We start from the raw sequence: 19,306 nt of genomic DNA, 5'->3' as shown, positions 1-19,306 counted from the left end.
GTTATTACTCAGACATGTTCTCACTCTGCTCTTTACTGGTCACAATTAAAACTGTGCCACCACCTCTTTTTGATCTCTTAAATATATTATCACAGAGCCATTATCACCATTTATAATTGGGCCAGCCTTGGCCAGTGAGTGACACATCCATCTGGAGCTGGCAGGGGTTGACTCTGCTGGATATGGTGGAAGCTTCTAGCAGCTTTTTACAGGAGCCACCCCCCCTGTAGCCTCCCATGCTACCCCAACCAGGCCATGCAAAGCAATTACACCTTCACTTGCCCTCCTGCTGGATTACCTCTAGGTATTACAGCTGTCTTGCATTGTAGTGTATCTCTTACTAGAGTCACCTTGGTGTCTCAGACAGTGACGGCACAGTAAAAATCTAGCTTCTTGTGTGCCCTGCTGCAAAGGACAACGTGTTTTTTCCACCACCACTCCAAATGTACAGCCCTCAAAACCTATTTATAATCTAGGAATTGTTGAATGCACTCACTTCTTTTGGAGTSTTTGCCTAGGAGTGATTGTAGGAAGACAGGAGCAATGGACGCTTTTGGAAGAAAAAATGGTATAGAAAGCTGTGAACAGATTTATTAGGACAGGTCTTTCTAGGGCTGACACTAATAGGTGACTCAAAGACACAGTGACTTTCATGAGACTATCTCACAGTTTCACTGTTGAAGTGTTTTCTCCCTTTATTTTTATATGCGGTACATTAGCTGTTTGTTTCTGTAGCTGTATTTCTACCCCCTGAACATTTTGAGTGCATTAGTAGCATTATAGAAAACTTCACTAAAAAGACAATCTGTAAGCTCCTGTAAGATCCCAAGTACGGGATGTATGGCAGATTTGTGTAACCATACTTAATATTAATGTTGCACTTCTCTTGTCCTTTGCTCTCTGATCTTAGTCATAGTGATTTTTGTTATCTTTGTTTATTGTTAGAGAGGTGGGATTTTCTTTGACACACTGTTGAAAGAACAGACTGGTGTCAGGTTTTGTGCATTAAACATCATTGACAATTTAAAGTRTTTATACTTGGGATTCTAGATGGAAATGGTTGCTTTCAGTTACTGCCTATTTGCCATGTTATGTGTGTATTGTTTTTAAAAATATGATTTTCACCAATTAGTGTGTTTTGTATCCAAATTAAGCTATGCAGACAGCTGTAGAAATACTGCAAGATCAGTGCTATTTTTGGTAGTATTTGGTTTACTTTCTCTTCTACTTCTTATTTCCCCTCCCTCAAAAGCATCATTTATTTCTCCAGCGAAACAGAAGAATGCACTCAGTCACACTTCTCAGCAGCTCTGCAGCCTGTGGAGCGTGTGGGCAGTCTCTGTATGCAGCATCCTGGAAAATGTGCGTTCTCTTGAAGTGATCTGCTGAAAAGCACGTACTTGTACAGTTGTTCCAGCCTCCCTTGTTGCACTGCTCTCAAGGTCTGAAATGCATGGTCTCTAATATTCCCTGAGATTTGCATTTCATCTGCCAAAGAAACGCTACCTGCTGCAGTTATCCAGTGAACCCCGAAGAGCAAGGACAGTGAAGATGGCTCTGTGTGCTTTTTATGCAGTTTGGGGTTTGTTGCTAGAASTGGCAATAGCATTTGGCCCAGTACCGAGGATCACTTGGGAGCACAAAGGTAAGAACAGACATTTAAGTATTATAATATGGGACTTCGCCAYATCCTCAAGGTTTCTGTGGGATTTGAGACTCATTGAAGCTTTYGATTTTTTCAGCCAATCTGCTGTGAGTTTGGTCAGGTGTTGCTGGCACTGCCAATCTTAAGAGGTGTTTAGGATCAGAATATTCAAAAGTCATTCAGGCACTGGGTTAACTGATCTTAATTCCTTCAAGCATCTCTGAAAACAGAGCTTTTTAAAGGAGGAATTCCAAATTTGCCTTTCTCAGTTGAAGGATATTGCAACTGAAACTTGCTTCAAGAGAAAATTCCCATAGGTATATTTTATTTTTTAAAAATTATTTTTACCTGGAGTCTGAGCATAAAATGTGCTTCTCCAACTAATAATCTATTCTGACACYAAGCCATCCTGAGCACTAACTAAATCACCAAGCGAAGAAAAAATTAGCATTTGACCCTCTTCTGACAGCATTTTATTGTGCCTAGATATGAAAGTCTTTCACAGAACAATGCTTTTCTTGTATAAGAAATTGCTGCACATATTCATAATCTTCCAATACAATAAATATGAGTCTGCAAATGCAGTGCAAAGAGGAGTAATAGAAATCAGAGGGTCCTTTAGTTTTTGGTCTACCAATTTAGCCTGGGTCTGAAAAGAGCTCTGGAGCAAAGATTATGTGAATACATGCACTTCTTCTTTTCTCGTCCTACTCCCCACGCCCCCCAGCCACTCCCCATGTGGCATGGATGCTTTTATTTTTAGGGGAGTTTTTCTTTGGATCTTCCTTTTATATTAGCAGCACCAGGTGTTCAGGTACCCAGGTGTTCAGTAACTGAACAAATTCAAACAAATCCATTGGCTGTATAATGAAGCAATCTTAAATAAAGATATTAAATTCTGAGTAGTCATTCTGTGATAGRTGGAGATTAAGAATGTAGTGGGAATAAACAGATAATGGTATGATTACATGAAGTGTTTTTCCTGATTATTGGTACAGCAATTAGTGACTAGCTAATACAGCCTTTCAGAAAGGGTGGCCCAGACAAGACTTGTAGTTCCTGCTTAGACTCCTTGATGCTTCGGTCTTGTAGTTAAAATTGGGCAAGTTGCTATTTAATGAAATACTGTAGTATTGTACTGCAGACTCGCATACAAGTTAGTCAAAATAAATGGAGTTTATTTTCATTCCATTTTATTTTTCTCTCTAGGGATTGTTGCATTTAAGTTTTTGAAACTTACTTTGAGTAGGAGAAGGAATTTAGTTTAGTGAAGTTGTATGAACCAGTTCATCCATTCGGGAAAAGTTTTCCTGCCAAGTAAAAGATATCAAAATTACATGCTTGAGGATATAATTTAAAATTAATGTTTCTCGAGTACTACAGTTGAAAATGTGCAATTAGTAATGATAGAATTGGAAGTAATAGTATGCTGTTTTCATCTGTATGTGAAGAAGCAATGCTTAATTAATCTTGTGTCTTCTTGTACAAAATATGGTCTCTCAGGCTTTCAGTCATTTTTACATTATGGTTGTACATTCAGAAAAAATACACTTTTGCATTAGTCAGTTTGTGTCATCTTTCTCCAAGCCATTCTGGTCGATTATGCATACTTCCTTATTCCATTGCCTTTTCTCTCATATCTCCCTCTTTTTCTCATCTTATTTCTCCTCTCCTTGATTTTTTCCCTCATGCTATTATTTTGTTGCGTTTCATCTCTGGTTTTCACTTCACAATCACCTGCAAACAGTTTCTTGTTTGCTTCTGTGTCTTCTTTCTGTTATGGCAATATGCTGAAGGGTTGTCTTAAGTTGCAGGGTATTTTGTAAGATTTGCTCAGGGCAGTTGCAAGGGATTTATGACTGACTTGATTTTCCACAGATTGGTATATGGAAAGGAAAAGGTGAGGAGTGACCTGAAAGTAGATGTGGAAAACGGAAGTTTAGAAAAAGCAGGTCAAAAGAAAAAAAAAAAGGGAAGAAGTGAGTAGAGGATCATCACAAGGGGAAGTACTTGAGCMTTTGAAATTGGATGAGAAAGTGGGGAGAAGTGATTTTGATATTGTTGATGGTAGCTGCTGTTTCTGCTGAACCAAGTTTCTGACKGGTCGCTTGTCTTTTACATAGCTTGTCTGAACTAACCTTTGTTGTTTTCGAATTATCCAACAGCTGTTATGATAAATGACTCATAAACTTGACCCTAAGTGATTGTGTTTCTTCACACGATGCTATTTTTTTTCCATTTCAACAGAGGTCCAGCTAATACATTTTAATGAGTCAAAAGTGTCAAACTATTCAACCTTGCTGTTAAGTGAAGACAAAAATGTTCTATATGTAGGAGCCAGAGAAGTAATCTTTGCCTTAAATGCAGTGAATATTGCTGAGAAGCAGCACGAGGTACGCCTTCAATTCATTATCCTCCATGTTAATCTCATACTCCAAGTTTGACTTAATTTCCTGATATCAGTAGCATTGAATTTAGGCCAATAGGTACTTCAAAGAGAAATTACTGTGTATGTGCTACTTTCAGTATTGTTTCTGGAAAATTTTACAGAGTAAACAAGAGGGAGGAGAGAGAGCTTGGATGTAGACAAGTAATTAGAGTAAAAAGTTGGGCATTTTCTTCTTAGGGCAAGATGCTGGCTGAGAGGGACTGCAGGTATCATGTGTTGTGATGGTTTTTACCTGTTTTCTTACTGTCAGGAGTGGGACATCTTCTGTTATTCTGAATCAAAAAGTAATCTGAAACAGAAGCAAAGCTGGGGCTTGCTCGGTTGTGGCAGGCTGCAGATGTGCTGCAAATAAAGGCCCTGTCGTTTCTGTCTCATGTTCTGTTTTGTGTCTAGGTATATCTGCACAGTGGGCAGTGTGCAGACAGGTCTGATCCAGCTGTCTCAGAGAAGTACTTTGGATATGCTGGTGCTGGCTTCTCAAAGTAGATTAGCCCAGGCAGAAGTCTGCTAATCTTGTATTGCTTCCAAGTCCTTCCCAGGCTCCTGCTTTTCATCCTGTCAGCAACACAGGCTGACATGTAGAGGTGCAGCATGGACTCCCACCCAGGGTGCTTTGGAAGATGCTCATATGATTTTTAATCTGAAGAGCATGTTCATGGGTGGTGGTGGGCACTTTCATATAAAACATAGTTGTAAAGTTGTACTCAGTATAGTSTAAATTGGTCCAGTAAGTTTTCTTTGATTGTCCTCCTCCAACTGTTTTTTATTCAAGTACTAATGAAATTGAAAGTACTTCAAAATGAAAAAATATTTAAACAGTTGCATTTCCCTAATGCAAATGGTCATGAAAAGTTTGTTAGCAGTTTGTGGGGAGTTYTCATTATGAACCCAAAAGATGGTARTTTAGTTCTGCTTAAGGCACATGAATTTCAAAATGTCACCTCCCTGGGAAAAAAATAGCTTTGAATCATTGCTACTTGCAAAATGTCTTGCATTTGCTCTAGCTAGTCTTAGTATTTCCTTTGCTTGTGTGTGTTACTGCAGCATTTTCAGACCTTGTATTGAATTAAAGAACTTTGAATGTGCCCTTTTGTTGCATGTTTTTTCACTTAGTTACACTGGAAGGTCACAGAAGATAAAAGGACTAAATGTGCAGTCAAGGGCAAATCAGAACAGGTATGTACTTCTGTTGAACTTTGAGAAGGATCTTGCACATTTTACTTCAAGTGGAGTGATGTTGAAAGAAGAAAGTCTGCAGCTGTTTGAAATGAAAATTTCAAAATAGTCACCTAAGTATTTTTTAAATTAACTTGAGCATTRGAGACTGCAGCATGCCTAGTCTTTCTTTTTTTTTTAATTCTTTGTTCCTTTTTTTGGTTGAATATTATTTGAGTGTTTGAAAATCAGAACATACCCTGATATGCTTAATGTTAATGGTTTTCCATTAACATGATAAAACCAATATACTTTCACTGAAGTAATTGATAGCAACTGTTGTGTTTTGTTAGTGCAGTAATTCCTTCACAACATTTGACTTCACAGAATTAATGATTAATTTTGAATACTTTGCTTTAAGGCATAGGGGTTTTTTATTAGGCCAGTGTATTTTTTCACTAACTCTGTATATGTGTGTTGTGTTGCTTGGCGGGTGTGACCCAGAGTGCTCAAACAGTTTCCCAGCACCTGAGCAGCGAGACCTCCTGCCAGCTGGCAGAGTCCCGTGGTGGTCTGGGAGCCACTGACTCCTCATGGTTGCCAGGGCGCAGGCTGGCCTGCTCCTTTTGCCTCTCTGTGGAGATGGTTTACTTGAGGTAGTTGATGTATGTGGATGTACCTTTTTGTTGTGTAATACCACTTCATTTAATGATGCAGTAAAGCGAGGATTTTCTGGGCAAGACTGACAGTCAGGCCTTCAGCCCAGGTTTGAAAGTAGAAGTCTGCTAGTCCTGTGAGTACAAAAAGCAGACCTACTCTGCACTTGGAGGGATGTGATCCTTGAACTTCCAGCCTCTTTGGTTTGCACTGTTAAAAAACCCCAAATCCTGCATGCAGGGCTGATATTTACCCTACATTCGTGTGGTTCATCAGGGTGGAAGTGAGCTCTCTCCCTCTGACTAGCTACTTACTTTCCTTGACTGACCACTGATGACCATCAGTACATGATTCAGATGTGAGATATGGCAGATATTTAAGGTTTCTTCCTTGTCTATCTCTTCAGGATGGGATCAGAGAATATTTTCTTTGGTTTCTAGTTCACTTGGGGATGCTGCTGATAAYGCTCACATACAGCCATGATGAATATGAGATCTGATTTTCTCTTATACGCATGTGTGTGTGTTTAGCAGACTGTGTGAGAATCTCCACAAGTCCTCCCAAAAATTATTGCCCCTGTAAACACATACATTGCCAGAGCTCTGAATTTGTTTTCTTTTATTTTCTCCTCTTCCAGTTTAGCAACTCACACTTATTGCCAGCCATGCTTTTTTATCACCTTTTGTACTTGTAACCTTCTAGTAGTCACATTTATGTGTTAGCCATGATGTTTTGCACAGTGCAATAGTTTCTAAAGGGTCAAGGGATGAAACCACTACTGCTATTTTTTACACTTCTCCCTTACACTTCTCACTTACAGTTCTCTCCCCCACCCATCAGCACTATGCTGTATAATGCCAGCAGCAAGAATTCATGAAGCTGTTCAAGCACAGAAAACTGGTTTTACTCTTCCTCTTCTGCAGTTTTCTCCCATAGTCACAGAAATACCTAGTTTGTCTCATAAGAAGGAACGGTAAGGCCAGTGCATGAACTTGATTAAGAAGATCATGGAACAACAGTTTAGTGGCAGGATCTGGCAGTTTACCAGCAAGAATTAAGGGATGTTGTTGATACTGGGTTTTTCCACTCTCTCTAAGTGGGTGTTTAGAATTTTACTTCATTATTATTCTGAATTTTTATTGTATCTTTTATTAAAGGTTTTGCTCAATCTCCATGTTGTATTACAGAGCAAAAGATACCAAGGCTCTTCCTTGGATGGTATCAAGGCTGGAAAAAAAGAAAAAAAGATGGCTATAAGTGACAAAGCTTTGTAGTTAGTTTAAGGGTATTAGAGATTTTGCACTTAAGCAGCAGCCTTGGCTGTCACTGTTTCATCTAGGTATATAAGGGATGACAAAGTCTAAAACTCACTTCATATTTAACTAGTTGTTGCCATGGATTGGATGTGTGTTTGGAGATTGTCCTTCCATAGAACGGGATGGACCCTGCTGAGCATGGTACCCTGCTAGGATACTGCAGCAACTGCCCACTACTGACTGTAGAAAACAGCTGCTGCAGGACTGATTAGAGTTCCTGGAGACTGTAGGGAGATGGTGTTCCAATGTCACCCATGTGTCACCTGGGCTCTCTGGTGTGATGTCACCTAAGTAGTAGTGATTGGCAAGCTGGCTGCACAACGTTGTTTATGTTGGAATGTTTAAGCTATAGTTTATCAGACTAGTCTTTTCCTCATCTTCTGTTACAGACAGAGTGTCGTAATTACGTGCGTGTCTTGCAACAGCTGAATGATACTTTTCTCTACGTGTGTGGAACTAATGCATTTCAGCCAACGTGTGATTACCTGGTAAGAAATGTATATGTTTTGACCCAGCAACAGCTGTAGCTTAAAAGCAGCTTGGATGATGAGTGTGTCTCCATTCCCAAAACTGTTGCATCTTTATTTCTGATCATAAAGTTAGGAGGCTTTATTGCACTGTCCCAGCATAATGGTGGACTATGGAAGTAAACCTCACTGCTCCTTTTTTCAGAGCACTGAGTGAGTGATTGATGCTTCTTGTCTTAACTGCAGATTTACTTTTTCTTAGCTTCTATAATTCTTTTTGTATTGCTAGCATGAAACCAGTTACTGGAACTGAAATCACATTGTTTGCAACTTCCACCCGTTACCAAATCTCCCTGAAATTTCTTAGATTCCTGTCTCTGCTTGTCTTTGCTGCTGGCTRTGCCAAAGATTTGTAGTGCTGAATCCTTCAAAGTGAAGTCTTGGCACAAAATTAAAACTCTTTTTTTTTTTCCTCAGTGCTGACTCTTGTATCATTTTCCTTATTACAGCTTTTAGCAATTAAAAAATTGAGAACTCTGTAATTTTTTCTGCCTTAAGCTTCCAGTGTCTTCATTACACAGTATAACTGATTATTTCCTCAGTACTGTGGCTACAGTTCAGCTTTCTGATCCTCATTCTCTTGATTTTAAGGGATTTATAAATTAGCAGCCAAAGTACTCAGTTGCTTTTTAAAGCCTGGTTGGATTATACCCTCTTTCACAAATTTAACATCATCTCAAAAATAGCTAAATCCACTTCAGAAGGCTTTCTTGATTTCTAAGATTCGGCTTTTTTTTCCAGGCTAATTCAATAATTACCAGTTCTTTCTGTGTATCAGTTAACTTCTCTGCCTTTCCTGATGTCTAGGTTTTTTGAGCACTCTTTCTTGAGGTCTGTCTGGATTTAACTTTTCGTGTTTTGCTCTTTTCTCCTTCCACCCTCACAAATTATAGGATCGTATTTCTTCTCTGTCTATGGCGCATGATAAAACATTCTGAAAACACATATGCCTTCTGTAATTTTATACAAAATGCCTTTGATGCTGGAAGTTGATGATATAGCACATTACTTAGTGTTTAGTTTTCATGTAACTTTGCACAAGTTGAATAGAAAAAATTGCTAACAGTTTTGTCATTTTCAACAGAATTTAATTTCTTTTGAACTTGGAGGTAAAAATGAAGATGGTAAGGGCAGATGTCCATTTGATCCAGCTCAAAGCTACACATCTGTTATGGTTGGTAAGTTCAGACTTTGCATTTCTTGTTCTTATTTTTAAAAATGTTCTATCTTTTCCRCTGTCACCATCCAGTCATTATCAAAATGGTAGCTTGCATCCAGAGATATCTGTCTTTACTGTGTATCTGTATAGACRTTAAAATACTTCTATAGTCAACCATAGTATCTTTCTTAAAAGGAGAACTTCACACTCTAGGCACTTTTGGAAGAAGCTTCTAAAAGTCTAATTTTCAAACTGTATTTCCTGATGTTAAACAGACTTAGTTCAGATACTATAAATGTACTTAGACTGCCCTTGTGATATCAATTACTGTAATTTCAGTAAATATAATGAGTAGTATTGTTGTCTGTCCTGAAGGCATGTGACAGAATAGGGAAGTGAGGTATTTATTGTACGTGTACTTACTACATGGAAGCTCACCACAGAATCTTGGTTTGAGAAAGCCAGAGATTTTTTACCTGAGTGGCTCGCGATCATAAGAGAGAAGCTCAACTTAGCATGAAAYGGGAAATGAGAAAAAAAAAGAACATGCTCTCTCTGCATTGTACAAGTCGAGTTTGAATAATGGTGGCATAGAAAGAGCGGAAAATAATTCCAGACTTYTGATATATTTAAGTAAATTTGCATGTGTTTACATAAACTGTAGGTTTTCATGTTAAGTGTTAAAGTASCACAAAAACTACGTTGTCTTTAGTCAGTTCTCATGTTAGAGTTGTAATAAACCCAAGTGTGGATTTATTAGGCTTGAGAATCATCAGCAGAAATGTAAACATGAAAGACATGTCTAGGGCAATTCAGAGGAAATACATGTTTATCTTTTCTTGTGGGAAGTTTAAACTTACATAGACTCACAAAATATTTATGCACTCTTTTTGGTATCGAGTCCTTAAGTGCTAATATTTTGGTTTTGTGTTGAAGATGAGGAGCTTTATTCTGGGACTTCTTACAATTTCTTGGGAAGTGAACCTATTATTTCACGGCATTCTCATCAAAGTCCTCTGAGAACAGAGTATGCAATACCTTGGCTTAATGGTAAGTGGTCATGACAACTGGCCCACACAAGTAACTTTACCTTGTTCAGCATCATGGTACAGAGTGTGTGTCAAGCCTGGGTAAGGAGCAATTGTCAGGTGTCTCAAGGAGATGGATTTTGTTATGCTGGCATGCACTGTGAGTGTGCGCCCTCATGCATGCCATCAAGAGATTTTATTTTGAAATTTCAGGATTTTTATCAGCATTGATGATGAGAACAGCTTCAGAACATACACACTTCAACTTGGCATAAACAGTTTATTTCTTTTCTGCTTGGTCATCCTCGCTAAGTTATGATACAGTAAGGAATGGAATGGTTTTGATCTTGAATAAGTTCTCAAATTGAACTGATCATGGTTCTTGGCTCTTTCAGTTCCTGAACTTCAAAATTTGCAGTTTTGTAATTTCTCAGAGGTTTGAGACTTTGTGCCAAAAAGGACCAAAATCGTGATCATTGTGTCCAAAAAGTACAGTATTCTGAGTTTAGTAATATGTGTTGTAATGGCACTGTCATTTTTAGTGYTTCAGTTAATAGCTGAAATAGAGGAGAGGCAGGCAAGGGAGGGGTACCTCTCCAGGCCCATTTAAAAACCACATTGGAGTGTGGCCCGAAGAATGCTGAAGTAATGATTTGCCACATCATAGATATCTCTCAGGTATATTAGTGCTTTCACATAGGTTTTGTTTTTGGTTTTATTTTGGTTCTGATCATTTTCTGGTGGTTTGTATTTTTTTACCAATGCTATTCATACTATAGRCAGCGAACTGTGTAGGCAGGTCAGTGACTGGAGAAGAGGTAAATGCAATTTGGAGTTTGGTTGAAAGACAGTGTCTGAGGGTATTTGATGGAATCAAGTTAGTAGTTGCATATATAACAGCAGATTATTTCTGTTTGTGTCCGTAGAGCCCAACTTTGTTTTTGCTGATGTGATAAGAGCAGATCCAAACAGCACAGATGGAGAAGATGACAAGATATACTTCTTTTTCACTGAGGTGTCTGTGGAGTATGAATTTGTTGGAAAACTGATGATTCCAAGAATAGCTAGAGTATGCAAGGTGGGAGATAGTTCACTTTTACTGTATCTCTTAGAATCTTGCGTGTGTGTGAAAAAGCATTCATTACTATGGACTTACTGCCAGGTGAATTGATTTGATTTAGTGAATCTTAATGAATGAGCAGTTCCAATCAGTTTGTCAGAACTKAGAAGGCCTAATGCTTGCTTTGTGGATATATATACTTGGTCTGTTTTGCACAGTTGTGAAATCTGGGGGTTCTTCACTCCTCTGGGAGGAAACGAAATAACCATGACAAAATGCAGCAATAGAGAAGTGTCTCCCCAGTTTTCATTGTCTTTTTTTTTTTAAACAAGTACAGCTCCCTGTGAAGAAGTGACTTTGATTGGAGCTGAGTAGATGGGATGTGTCTCAAGTGACTTTGAAGTAGCTGTATGCAAACAAAACTGTCCACAGCAAAATAGTTCTTGACTGTGGTCTAGCAGATGGGACTTCTACGAAGCTGCTACAGCTGCCCTAGCCTGAAGAGAAATGGTCACCAGCAGCCTGATTCTGTCACACTTTCTGTGCTTAAACCTCTGAGTGTTAAGCTGATTCAAATACATCCTCAGGAGTGCTGGTTAAGTGTCTTGCTGATGAAAGTTTTTTTCAGTAGAAAATGTTTATTTAACAAAAACTTTCCCAGTGGAATGTATCAATTTCCTTTTTTTCCAACAGGAAATTTATCTGGCTGTTTCATTTTTACGAGGTTGAAAGTTTGGTTTTTTTTGGCTTTACTGTTTTGTATTTAGTCAGGGAAGTCAAAACATCAATAACAAGTTAGTGCCCTTGAGATTTCCATTAAACAAGGAGCTGGAGGCAGGTTTAGATGGGGCTTATTATGGCACTCTGCCCACTAACACCTTGTGCACACTTTAAAAGGGGAGTATTGTGAAATATGAGAGCTTCATTTGTTATGTTATATATTTCAGACTGTTGTTTGAAATGGAAATCAGTGGCAGGTTGCAAATCTGTAATTATTTATRCTTAATTGTTTTAATAAATTTAGCAGATTTTCTTTAATACATTGCATATACAACTGGGTAATGAGTGGAAATATTAAATGGAAATGTTAATACTCTTTCAATATAAATTAAAATCGCTCTTTAAAAGGAGTATCAGAGCTACAGGTCAATTATAAAATTGACTTTGAAATGTTTCTAGTCAATATATCTTAACTGCATTTTAGCTGTGCAAGTTCTTAATAAAGATGGTAACTGTTAGAAGGCTTAAACCATTGCTGGATTTCTTCCAATGAAATTGTCAATGTCAGGCAAGTTTGAAGGCATATTGCAGCATTAGAATTTAAATCAGTTTTGATGTCACAGAACAAATGCTCTTAAAGAACTGTATAATCATTCTTATTTTACTTTTTTCCTCATTATACATGGCCCATCTCAACTTTTTCAAGTGCTGCCGAAGCATATTCTTCATTAACTCAAATTTCATCTTCCCTGTATGTGCAATAGAAATAAATTTGCATTATTTTTGTTGAATCAATTTTCCTGTAGCTTTCATACTGTTTTGTTTCTGAATGTATTGGCATTTACTGATATTGCTGTGGATGAAATGTTATAAAATATCATGGTTTAGTAATTTCATGCTGTACAGCAGTGTTTCTTAAATGCAGAAATTCTTATAGTTCTCCTCACAAACACCTTTTTATTTTTTTTTAATACCATAAGAGGGACCAAGGAGGATTAAGGACCTTGCAGAAAAAATGGACTTCCTTTCTCAAGGCCAGACTGATTTGTACCATCCCTGATAAGAATTTAATTTTCAATGTTATCAATGATGTTTTTATTCTCAAATCTCCAACTTTGAAGGAACCAGTGATATATGGAGTCTTCACCCCACAACTGTAAGTATGCTATAGCCTTTTCCTGATTAAGTATCTTTCATCTCAGCTGGTTACTACAAGAAAACAACAATTACTCCTGTGTTTTGTTGGGTTTTGGTTTTTTCCCTAATTTCTCTCTGAACTTACAGGAATAATGTGGGGTTGTCAGCAGTGTGTGCATACAATCTGTCTACTGTAGAAGAGGTTTTCTCTAAAGGAAAATACATGCAGAGTGCTACAGTAGAACAGTCTCATACCAAGTGGGTACGATACAATGGGGAAATTCCTAATCCTCGGCCTGGTGCGGTAAGTTTCTGTAATCTTGGATCTGATGACTTTTTTTAATGCTCAGTAGTAAACAGTCTAGGGAATACTAATAACCTGCTAATGATTTATTTGTTTGCCCTCACCTGGTTACTTCCTGTTGTAAAGACTTYGTAGTAGAACACTCAAGTTCCGGATTTCTTATTTGGGAATCAAATTCTTGGTTTTTAATTTAGAATTTTGGAGTTTTTAAGTTTAGAATTAAGTTAATTGCTGAGTTTTTATTTTCATTATTTTGTCAATAATTTTCTCGTTGAGAACTGGAACTCAGTAGTTTTTAGTAGTTAAAACTTAGTAGTTCAATGTAGTTTTTAGTTCAGATAAAATGTAGTATAACAACTGTTGCATTGTCTGATCAGAATCAGCATGTTTATCCARTGTAGCAGTGCACTGTTCTGCAAAGTAAAACTTCCTAGTACTGGTCTCTTTGATGCTTTCCTTACTTCCTTACATTCCGTAGAGTCGTATTGTTGCTGGTGCTTCAAGAGACTACCATTAAAAGTAGTGAAGATGCATGATAGCACAGACGGGATGTTTTCGTAGAATATATTTTGGACCCAAACAAAAATGTATTCCAAAGCTCAGGGATTAGTACATCCCAGTAGCCAAAGTGCTGTGAGACCTGAGGACCTTCCTTGGTACAATGAGTATAGCATACAGGTGTGGTTACTGACCAAAATGATGYGGAGAAGAGAGTGCATCCAACTGCTCTTTTATTGTCTTGATTTTGTACAGGTAAATTACACAATTTGATTTTCTCTTCTTTTTTCCCACCTCCTCCCTAGTGTATAAACAATGAAGCCAGAGCATCAAACTACATGAGTTCTCTGAATTTACCCGACAAAACATTGCAGTTTGTTAAAGATCACCCCCTGATGGATGACTCAGTGACCCCAGTGGGAGACAGACCTCGGCTAGTAAAGCGAGATGTGAAGTATACACAGATTGTAGTAGACAGAGTCCGAGCACTCAATGGCACCATCTATGATATTATGTTCATTGGTACAGGTGAGTTTTCCAAAGCATTTTTTTAAATTTTGCGCTGATTCATTAGTTTTCTTACAGAAACTCTTGAGATTTCCATATTTACAGTGCTTTTACACCACCTGGTGTTTTTGTTAAAAGGTAAGGTGCACAGTAAGTGGACAATACTTTGAAAAAATATTGCAGGAAAAGAACAGCAAAGCTTCAATGAGTTCAGCAACACCGCACAGTATAATCCCCAACTGGTCATTCTGTGAACCAAAACGTTATTTCTTGCCGTGGGGTCCTGATGATGGGAAGTTTAATGGTTGTCTTTGACACGAGAGTTATTCAGCTGAAGAGCATGCAGATTATTGAGACAATTTACAGCAATTGTGCAGGCTTTTTTCCTGCTTTTTTGTTTCAAGTATCTTACTTAAATATATTGCTCTGTTGTTTCAGATCGAGGAGCCCTGCACAAAGCTATCAGTTATGAAAATGGAATGCATATTATTGAAGAAACGCAAATTTTTCCAAATTTTGAACCAGTCCAAACTCTCTTGCTTTCATCCAAACCAGTAAGTGGTATAAGCATCACAGCATTCATCTCATTTTGTTCTTTCACAAAACTTCTTTGTACCACTTTGTGACCTTGTGACAAGAATCAATTGTTGTGCACTGGAGAGCCAGAGTCTGCATCTGTCACTCACCATGCTGCAGCAATCACTTATTGCTTGCTGCATTTCAGTTTGTTTGGCAAGCATTTGAAGGTATGTGGGGGAAGGGCTGGGGGGCACGTGTATGCAGGTCTTCACTTTGTTTCCGTTTGTGGAAGCTGKAAACTGTAAACTGTAAGATGTTTTATGAGACCAGATTTCAGGTTAGGAGTAATGTAAAAAACCTGACCYCTTGTGGCCACTGTAGATTTGTGAGGAAAAATCCCCGGGATTAAGGTTAGCAAAGGAGTGGAGTGTGGTTCTGAGGAAATAGACCTTAAAAGGGAGAGCGGTTTCCCAGCATAGAGACTCGTAGTTTTGTAGCTCATTGATTTCTGCTGTCCCGAATCTCACAGACTCGTGCATGCTGGATGTGTCGTGARAGCAGTCACGTTGCTGTAGCTGTGGGTGAGGATCTCTGATGAGGTCCTGTCTGCCCAGTGGGGCACCAGCTGCAGCTCCAGCTGTATGGCACAAGACCTGCTGCAGGCTCCAAATCTGGCAGCTGTCCTGCACCATTCATCAGTCGCTTGGTTTAATCCTGGAGTGATTTTGTGACAGTAGGGAGATAATCAGTGTGTGTAATTTGTATATGAGTAAGGTTTSTGGACCTAGTTACTCAGACCTTCACATCCATGAATATATCTGCCTAAAGTCACGTGTAGCATCAGTGAGATTTTCTGTGTTTCATAAGGAATGAATGCCTCTTTAGATGTATTTGGTAGTAATATCAACATTCTGTATCTACCTAGTGATCTGTAAGTGCTCTTCAGYTTAGGGATTTATGAATACTTTGAAACAGCTTTTATTTTTGTGTGATATTTAATAAAATTTGGCATGTCAGCATGATCAGCTCAGTGGAATAGAGTTATATGCCATAATTTTTACAAGCTCTTCTTGCATGCTTATTTATCCTTCCATGCTTATAATAAAAAGTAAGGAGAGAGTATATTTTACCTAGACAAAAGAAAAGCAGGATTAAAAACTTCTGTACTTAGTTTTCTGTATACGTATTTTTGTATGATACATCACACTGACAACTCGTGTGTAGACATATATGTTATGTAYGTGTATATGTATATATAACTRTGTTAGCTATACTAAATAATAATTTACTCACATGAACAAAGTATTTGCTTAATCTGCAGAGAAAGCTTCAAATTACTTGCTTTGACAGCAAGTTTTAGAATATGCCCAGTCATAGAAGGTAATGATAGATAGCTCTTCTAATAAATGTGCTAATACTCATTCTTTTGATTGGGGGATCATTCTGTGCTGGCTTAATTATGATTTGTCCATTTCAGAGGAGTGCAAAGGAGGAGATGTGTATTATAGCCTGATACCAAAGACACTTCATGTAGCAGTTTCAGCACACACTTGCTAGTGAAGAATAGTGTAGAAATAATGTCTTTGAATTTATTCACTCTGGGTCCAGGTGCCACATGCTCAGTTCCTCAAGGATATCCAGAGAAAGGGGCAGAGTGTGAGGCATGGCATAGAGACTGCRTAAGGAATGCACTGTCTTTTCACAAAGAAACTTCTCTCAGAGCTTAGAATTGAAATAAAACACTGTTTCCCGCATCAGCCCTGTGGAGAGTGACAGTTTGTGACTTCTGCAAGTGAAAATTTCYGTGTTCCCATGTTCTGTACATTTTTCCTGTAACGTGTGGAGGGTGGTGGACACAGTCAGATGAGTTTACAGTAGATCATCTTAACTCCTGCTGGACTGAAAGGCATGTCTCAGTTTTCTTGAAATGGTTTGCTCAGCTCRCTGCCTGCTCCCTGAACTCTTGGATATATGAGCTGGGAAACATGCCWAGACACTACAACCCATGCACAGTGTTACACTGTTGCAACATTATTCAGCAGGGCACTAAAGGCATGAGCAGTGCTTGGTGAACTGTGGAAATCTTCGAGCAGAATGGGAAGCTTTCCTAAGAAGTTGTATGTCTCCAAGACTGTAGAATTCCTTCTGTGAGCTCTGCAGCAAAGTCCAACAATAATGTATTAAATTTCAGAATGGAAGACTGCATTTGAATGTATGTTTGACTATCTTTCAAACTGTATCTTCCAGCAGTGCCAGGAGATTATTTTTTGATCCTATTTTATCTTGCATTTTCCAGTGTCAAGTTTCCTTGAAAGCAGTTTGCACACTTCATATGCAAGATGGATTCAAACTSATTTGCCCTTGATCTTGCACCTTCCTCTAGAGACTTTGTCATGATCATTGCATTAAAGAGACTGACCTGTTCTGAGTTCTCATGGCAGAACCTCCTTACATCCTTAGTTAAAAGAGCAGAACGTCAGTGAGCCCCAAAACCTGAACTCAGCCTTAAGATGTTCTGTCAGTTGTTTTTTTGGGCTTGTTTATGATGTCAAGACCAAACGTGTGCACCTGAACTTAAGATCTTTAAAAATGTTTCTGTACTTTGAATCTCTTCTTGGGTGTCTGCTCATTTCTTTGTGACCGTACTCATCCCGCTGGAGTCTCACTGCAGACATGACCCCGAGTATGTTTCTGTGTGCTGAGATCTGTATGKCTGCAGTACAGGAAAAGCCATTCCATGCTTGGATCCAGCTTATTTGTCTGGTAGTTGCAGTAGGGTGCTGATAAATCTGCTTGATAATTCTCCTCGGGATGAAGCCAGCCCACTGCCAAGGTGGGGTGTGCCATTCAGCTTTCTGTGCAGAGCCTGTCAAAGGAGTAGTGRGTCAGGCACAGCAGTTTTGGTTTGCAACCTCTTTCTTGAGGCATTGCCTGATAATATGTAAAGTCACAGTGTCTCTTTAGCTATCATTTTCCCTGAGCTCTAAAGCACATGAGTGAAATACAGCAGCTGCCTGCCTTTTATAAGGATGAGTTGTTCTTTTCCTGCTGTGCTCAAAGTCAGACTGGTTTGGAATCCCCAGCAGCAATCAGCCATTCTGATTATATTCCCATTTTCCTAGGTGTTGGCCAGTGCTATTTCCTGGGAATACTACTAGTGTTCTTCCTTAAGAGTGATTCTTTAGACTGAGTTTGACTCTCCTTAAGAATAATGCTGATGTGGCTGCAGGCACTGGTTGGCTGAAGAGCTAAAGGCAGTAGGGCTGTTTTGGGTTAACAGTAGCAGGTCCTGCACAGAGCAATCCTTGCTTGCTCAGTCTCATGTGTGCCAGCTGCAGTCTGGTCTTGCCTTGACTCATAGAAGGATTATTGCATTCGTATTTCTGGAAAAACGGTGTGATAAAGCCATAGTTAGACATGGTTACTTTCCGCTGTCATAAACTGCACCTGTTTCAGTTTTTCATTGTCTTTTTGCACTTTTCAGTGTTGCTGTAGTAGTTTCAAGTTAACTTTCTAGAAAAAAAAAAGTTAATCAAATGCTTATTCTCTTMATTCATCAGTTTTTACAAAAATGGCTGTATATATGCAACCCTTTATTAATATTTAAATTTTTCCATGAATTGGGTTGTTTGGGTTTGATTTTTTTGTTATGCTTTGTTTTCTTTAGGGCAGAAGATACCTCTTTGCTGGTTCAAATTCTGGTGTGGTGCAGTCTCCAGTGGCATTCTGTGACAAGTACACCACTTGTGTTGACTGTGTTTTAGCAAGGGATCCTTACTGTGCTTGGAAATCCCTTGAAGCTTCCTGCATTGATATTTTTAAAGAAGGTGAAATGGACAGGTAATAGTWTCCTTTAATTACCATACAGTTACAATCAGTATTTAATCAGTCTTGTCCCTTACTGATAAATGGAATTTTAAAAACTGGATGTTTTAAAATACAGACTTTTTCCTATTCATGTATGTCTGCTAATGCTGTTTAGATAAGATGACTCTTATTAAGTACAAGGGGATGGGCAGACTTCAGGAAACAAGATTTGAAGTTGTAATGATTGGACTTCATTTTACAGGAACTGGATTCAAAACATAGGTGGAGATGCATCTTCTTGTTCTGGTGAGTTGKTCTTTGAAGAGCTCTTTCATATGTCTAGGTGGAATGGTAAAACTGTTTAGTTCAGCTCTGCTTTTGTGATTATCTCAACATTCATTTGCGTTTTTAGTAGGTATGAATTCTGCTTTGAATATTTGAACATCTGTACAACCTGCATGTTGTCTTAAAAACTATCTGTGTTTGTATGCATTTCAGTGTGCAGTGCACAACCCCCTGAAATGAATGGGGGCACCTCAACAATGACTTGTGAATGAAAGCAATTCCAGAAGTACTTCTATTGCAGAGGCCTCTGTCTCTTTGATGCAGCATTTGACATTCTACTGTGAGCTTTGACAAGTGCTTGGTTATTGCTGCTAGATCAGATTAAATGATTCTGACRAAAAAAAAGGTTTTATGGTGAGGAGGGAAGGGGAATTCAGAACATGATATAGAGCAGCTGAAGTACCTTCCATAGTGCTTTAAGACCAAGTAGCCGCAGGTCCTTCCTTTATTATGTGTGCTGCTGCCACCAGATC

The 19,306-nt window shown here is 38.6% G+C and overlaps 1 protein-coding gene across 13 annotated transcripts in view; it reads left to right on the top strand.

The window, feature by feature from the left end:
* Positions 1-19,306, top strand: part of SEMA4D (semaphorin 4D) — a 98,083-nt gene that overhangs the window by 59,894 nt on the left and 18,883 nt on the right. For 10 of the 13 annotated variants that reach the window (XM_057384926.1, XM_057384884.1, XM_057384848.1 and 7 more), the window contains 13 exons: positions 1,271-1,645; positions 3,893-4,038; positions 5,208-5,270; positions 7,612-7,710; positions 8,834-8,927; positions 9,845-9,958; positions 10,863-11,014; positions 12,697-12,872; positions 13,001-13,157; positions 13,961-14,183; positions 14,601-14,716; positions 18,349-18,521; positions 18,751-18,794. In XM_057384926.1, coding sequence (XP_057240909.1) covers positions 1,552-1,645; positions 3,893-4,038; positions 5,208-5,270; positions 7,612-7,710; positions 8,834-8,927; positions 9,845-9,958; positions 10,863-11,014; positions 12,697-12,872; positions 13,001-13,157; positions 13,961-14,183; positions 14,601-14,716; positions 18,349-18,521; positions 18,751-18,794 — 1,651 coding nt within the window. In that variant the 5' untranslated portion in view covers positions 1,271-1,551. Of the gene's footprint in view, positions 1-1,252; positions 1,646-3,892; positions 4,039-5,207; positions 5,271-7,611; positions 7,711-8,833; positions 8,928-9,844; positions 9,959-10,862; positions 11,015-12,696; positions 12,873-13,000; positions 13,158-13,960; positions 14,184-14,600; positions 14,717-18,348; positions 18,522-18,750; positions 18,795-19,306 lie in introns of all 13 variants that reach the window. The other 3 variants (XM_057384866.1, XM_057384908.1, XM_057384917.1) reach the window with 1 other exon arrangement.

Source organism: Malurus melanocephalus, unplaced genomic scaffold (genome assembly GCF_030028575.1).
Source record: "Malurus melanocephalus ecotype Western Australia unplaced genomic scaffold, MMel_1.1 scaffold_15, whole genome shotgun sequence".
NCBI classification, from domain to species: Eukaryota; Metazoa; Chordata; class Aves; order Passeriformes; family Maluridae; genus Malurus; species Malurus melanocephalus.
This window is presented reverse-complemented; position numbering and strand designations above follow the sequence as displayed.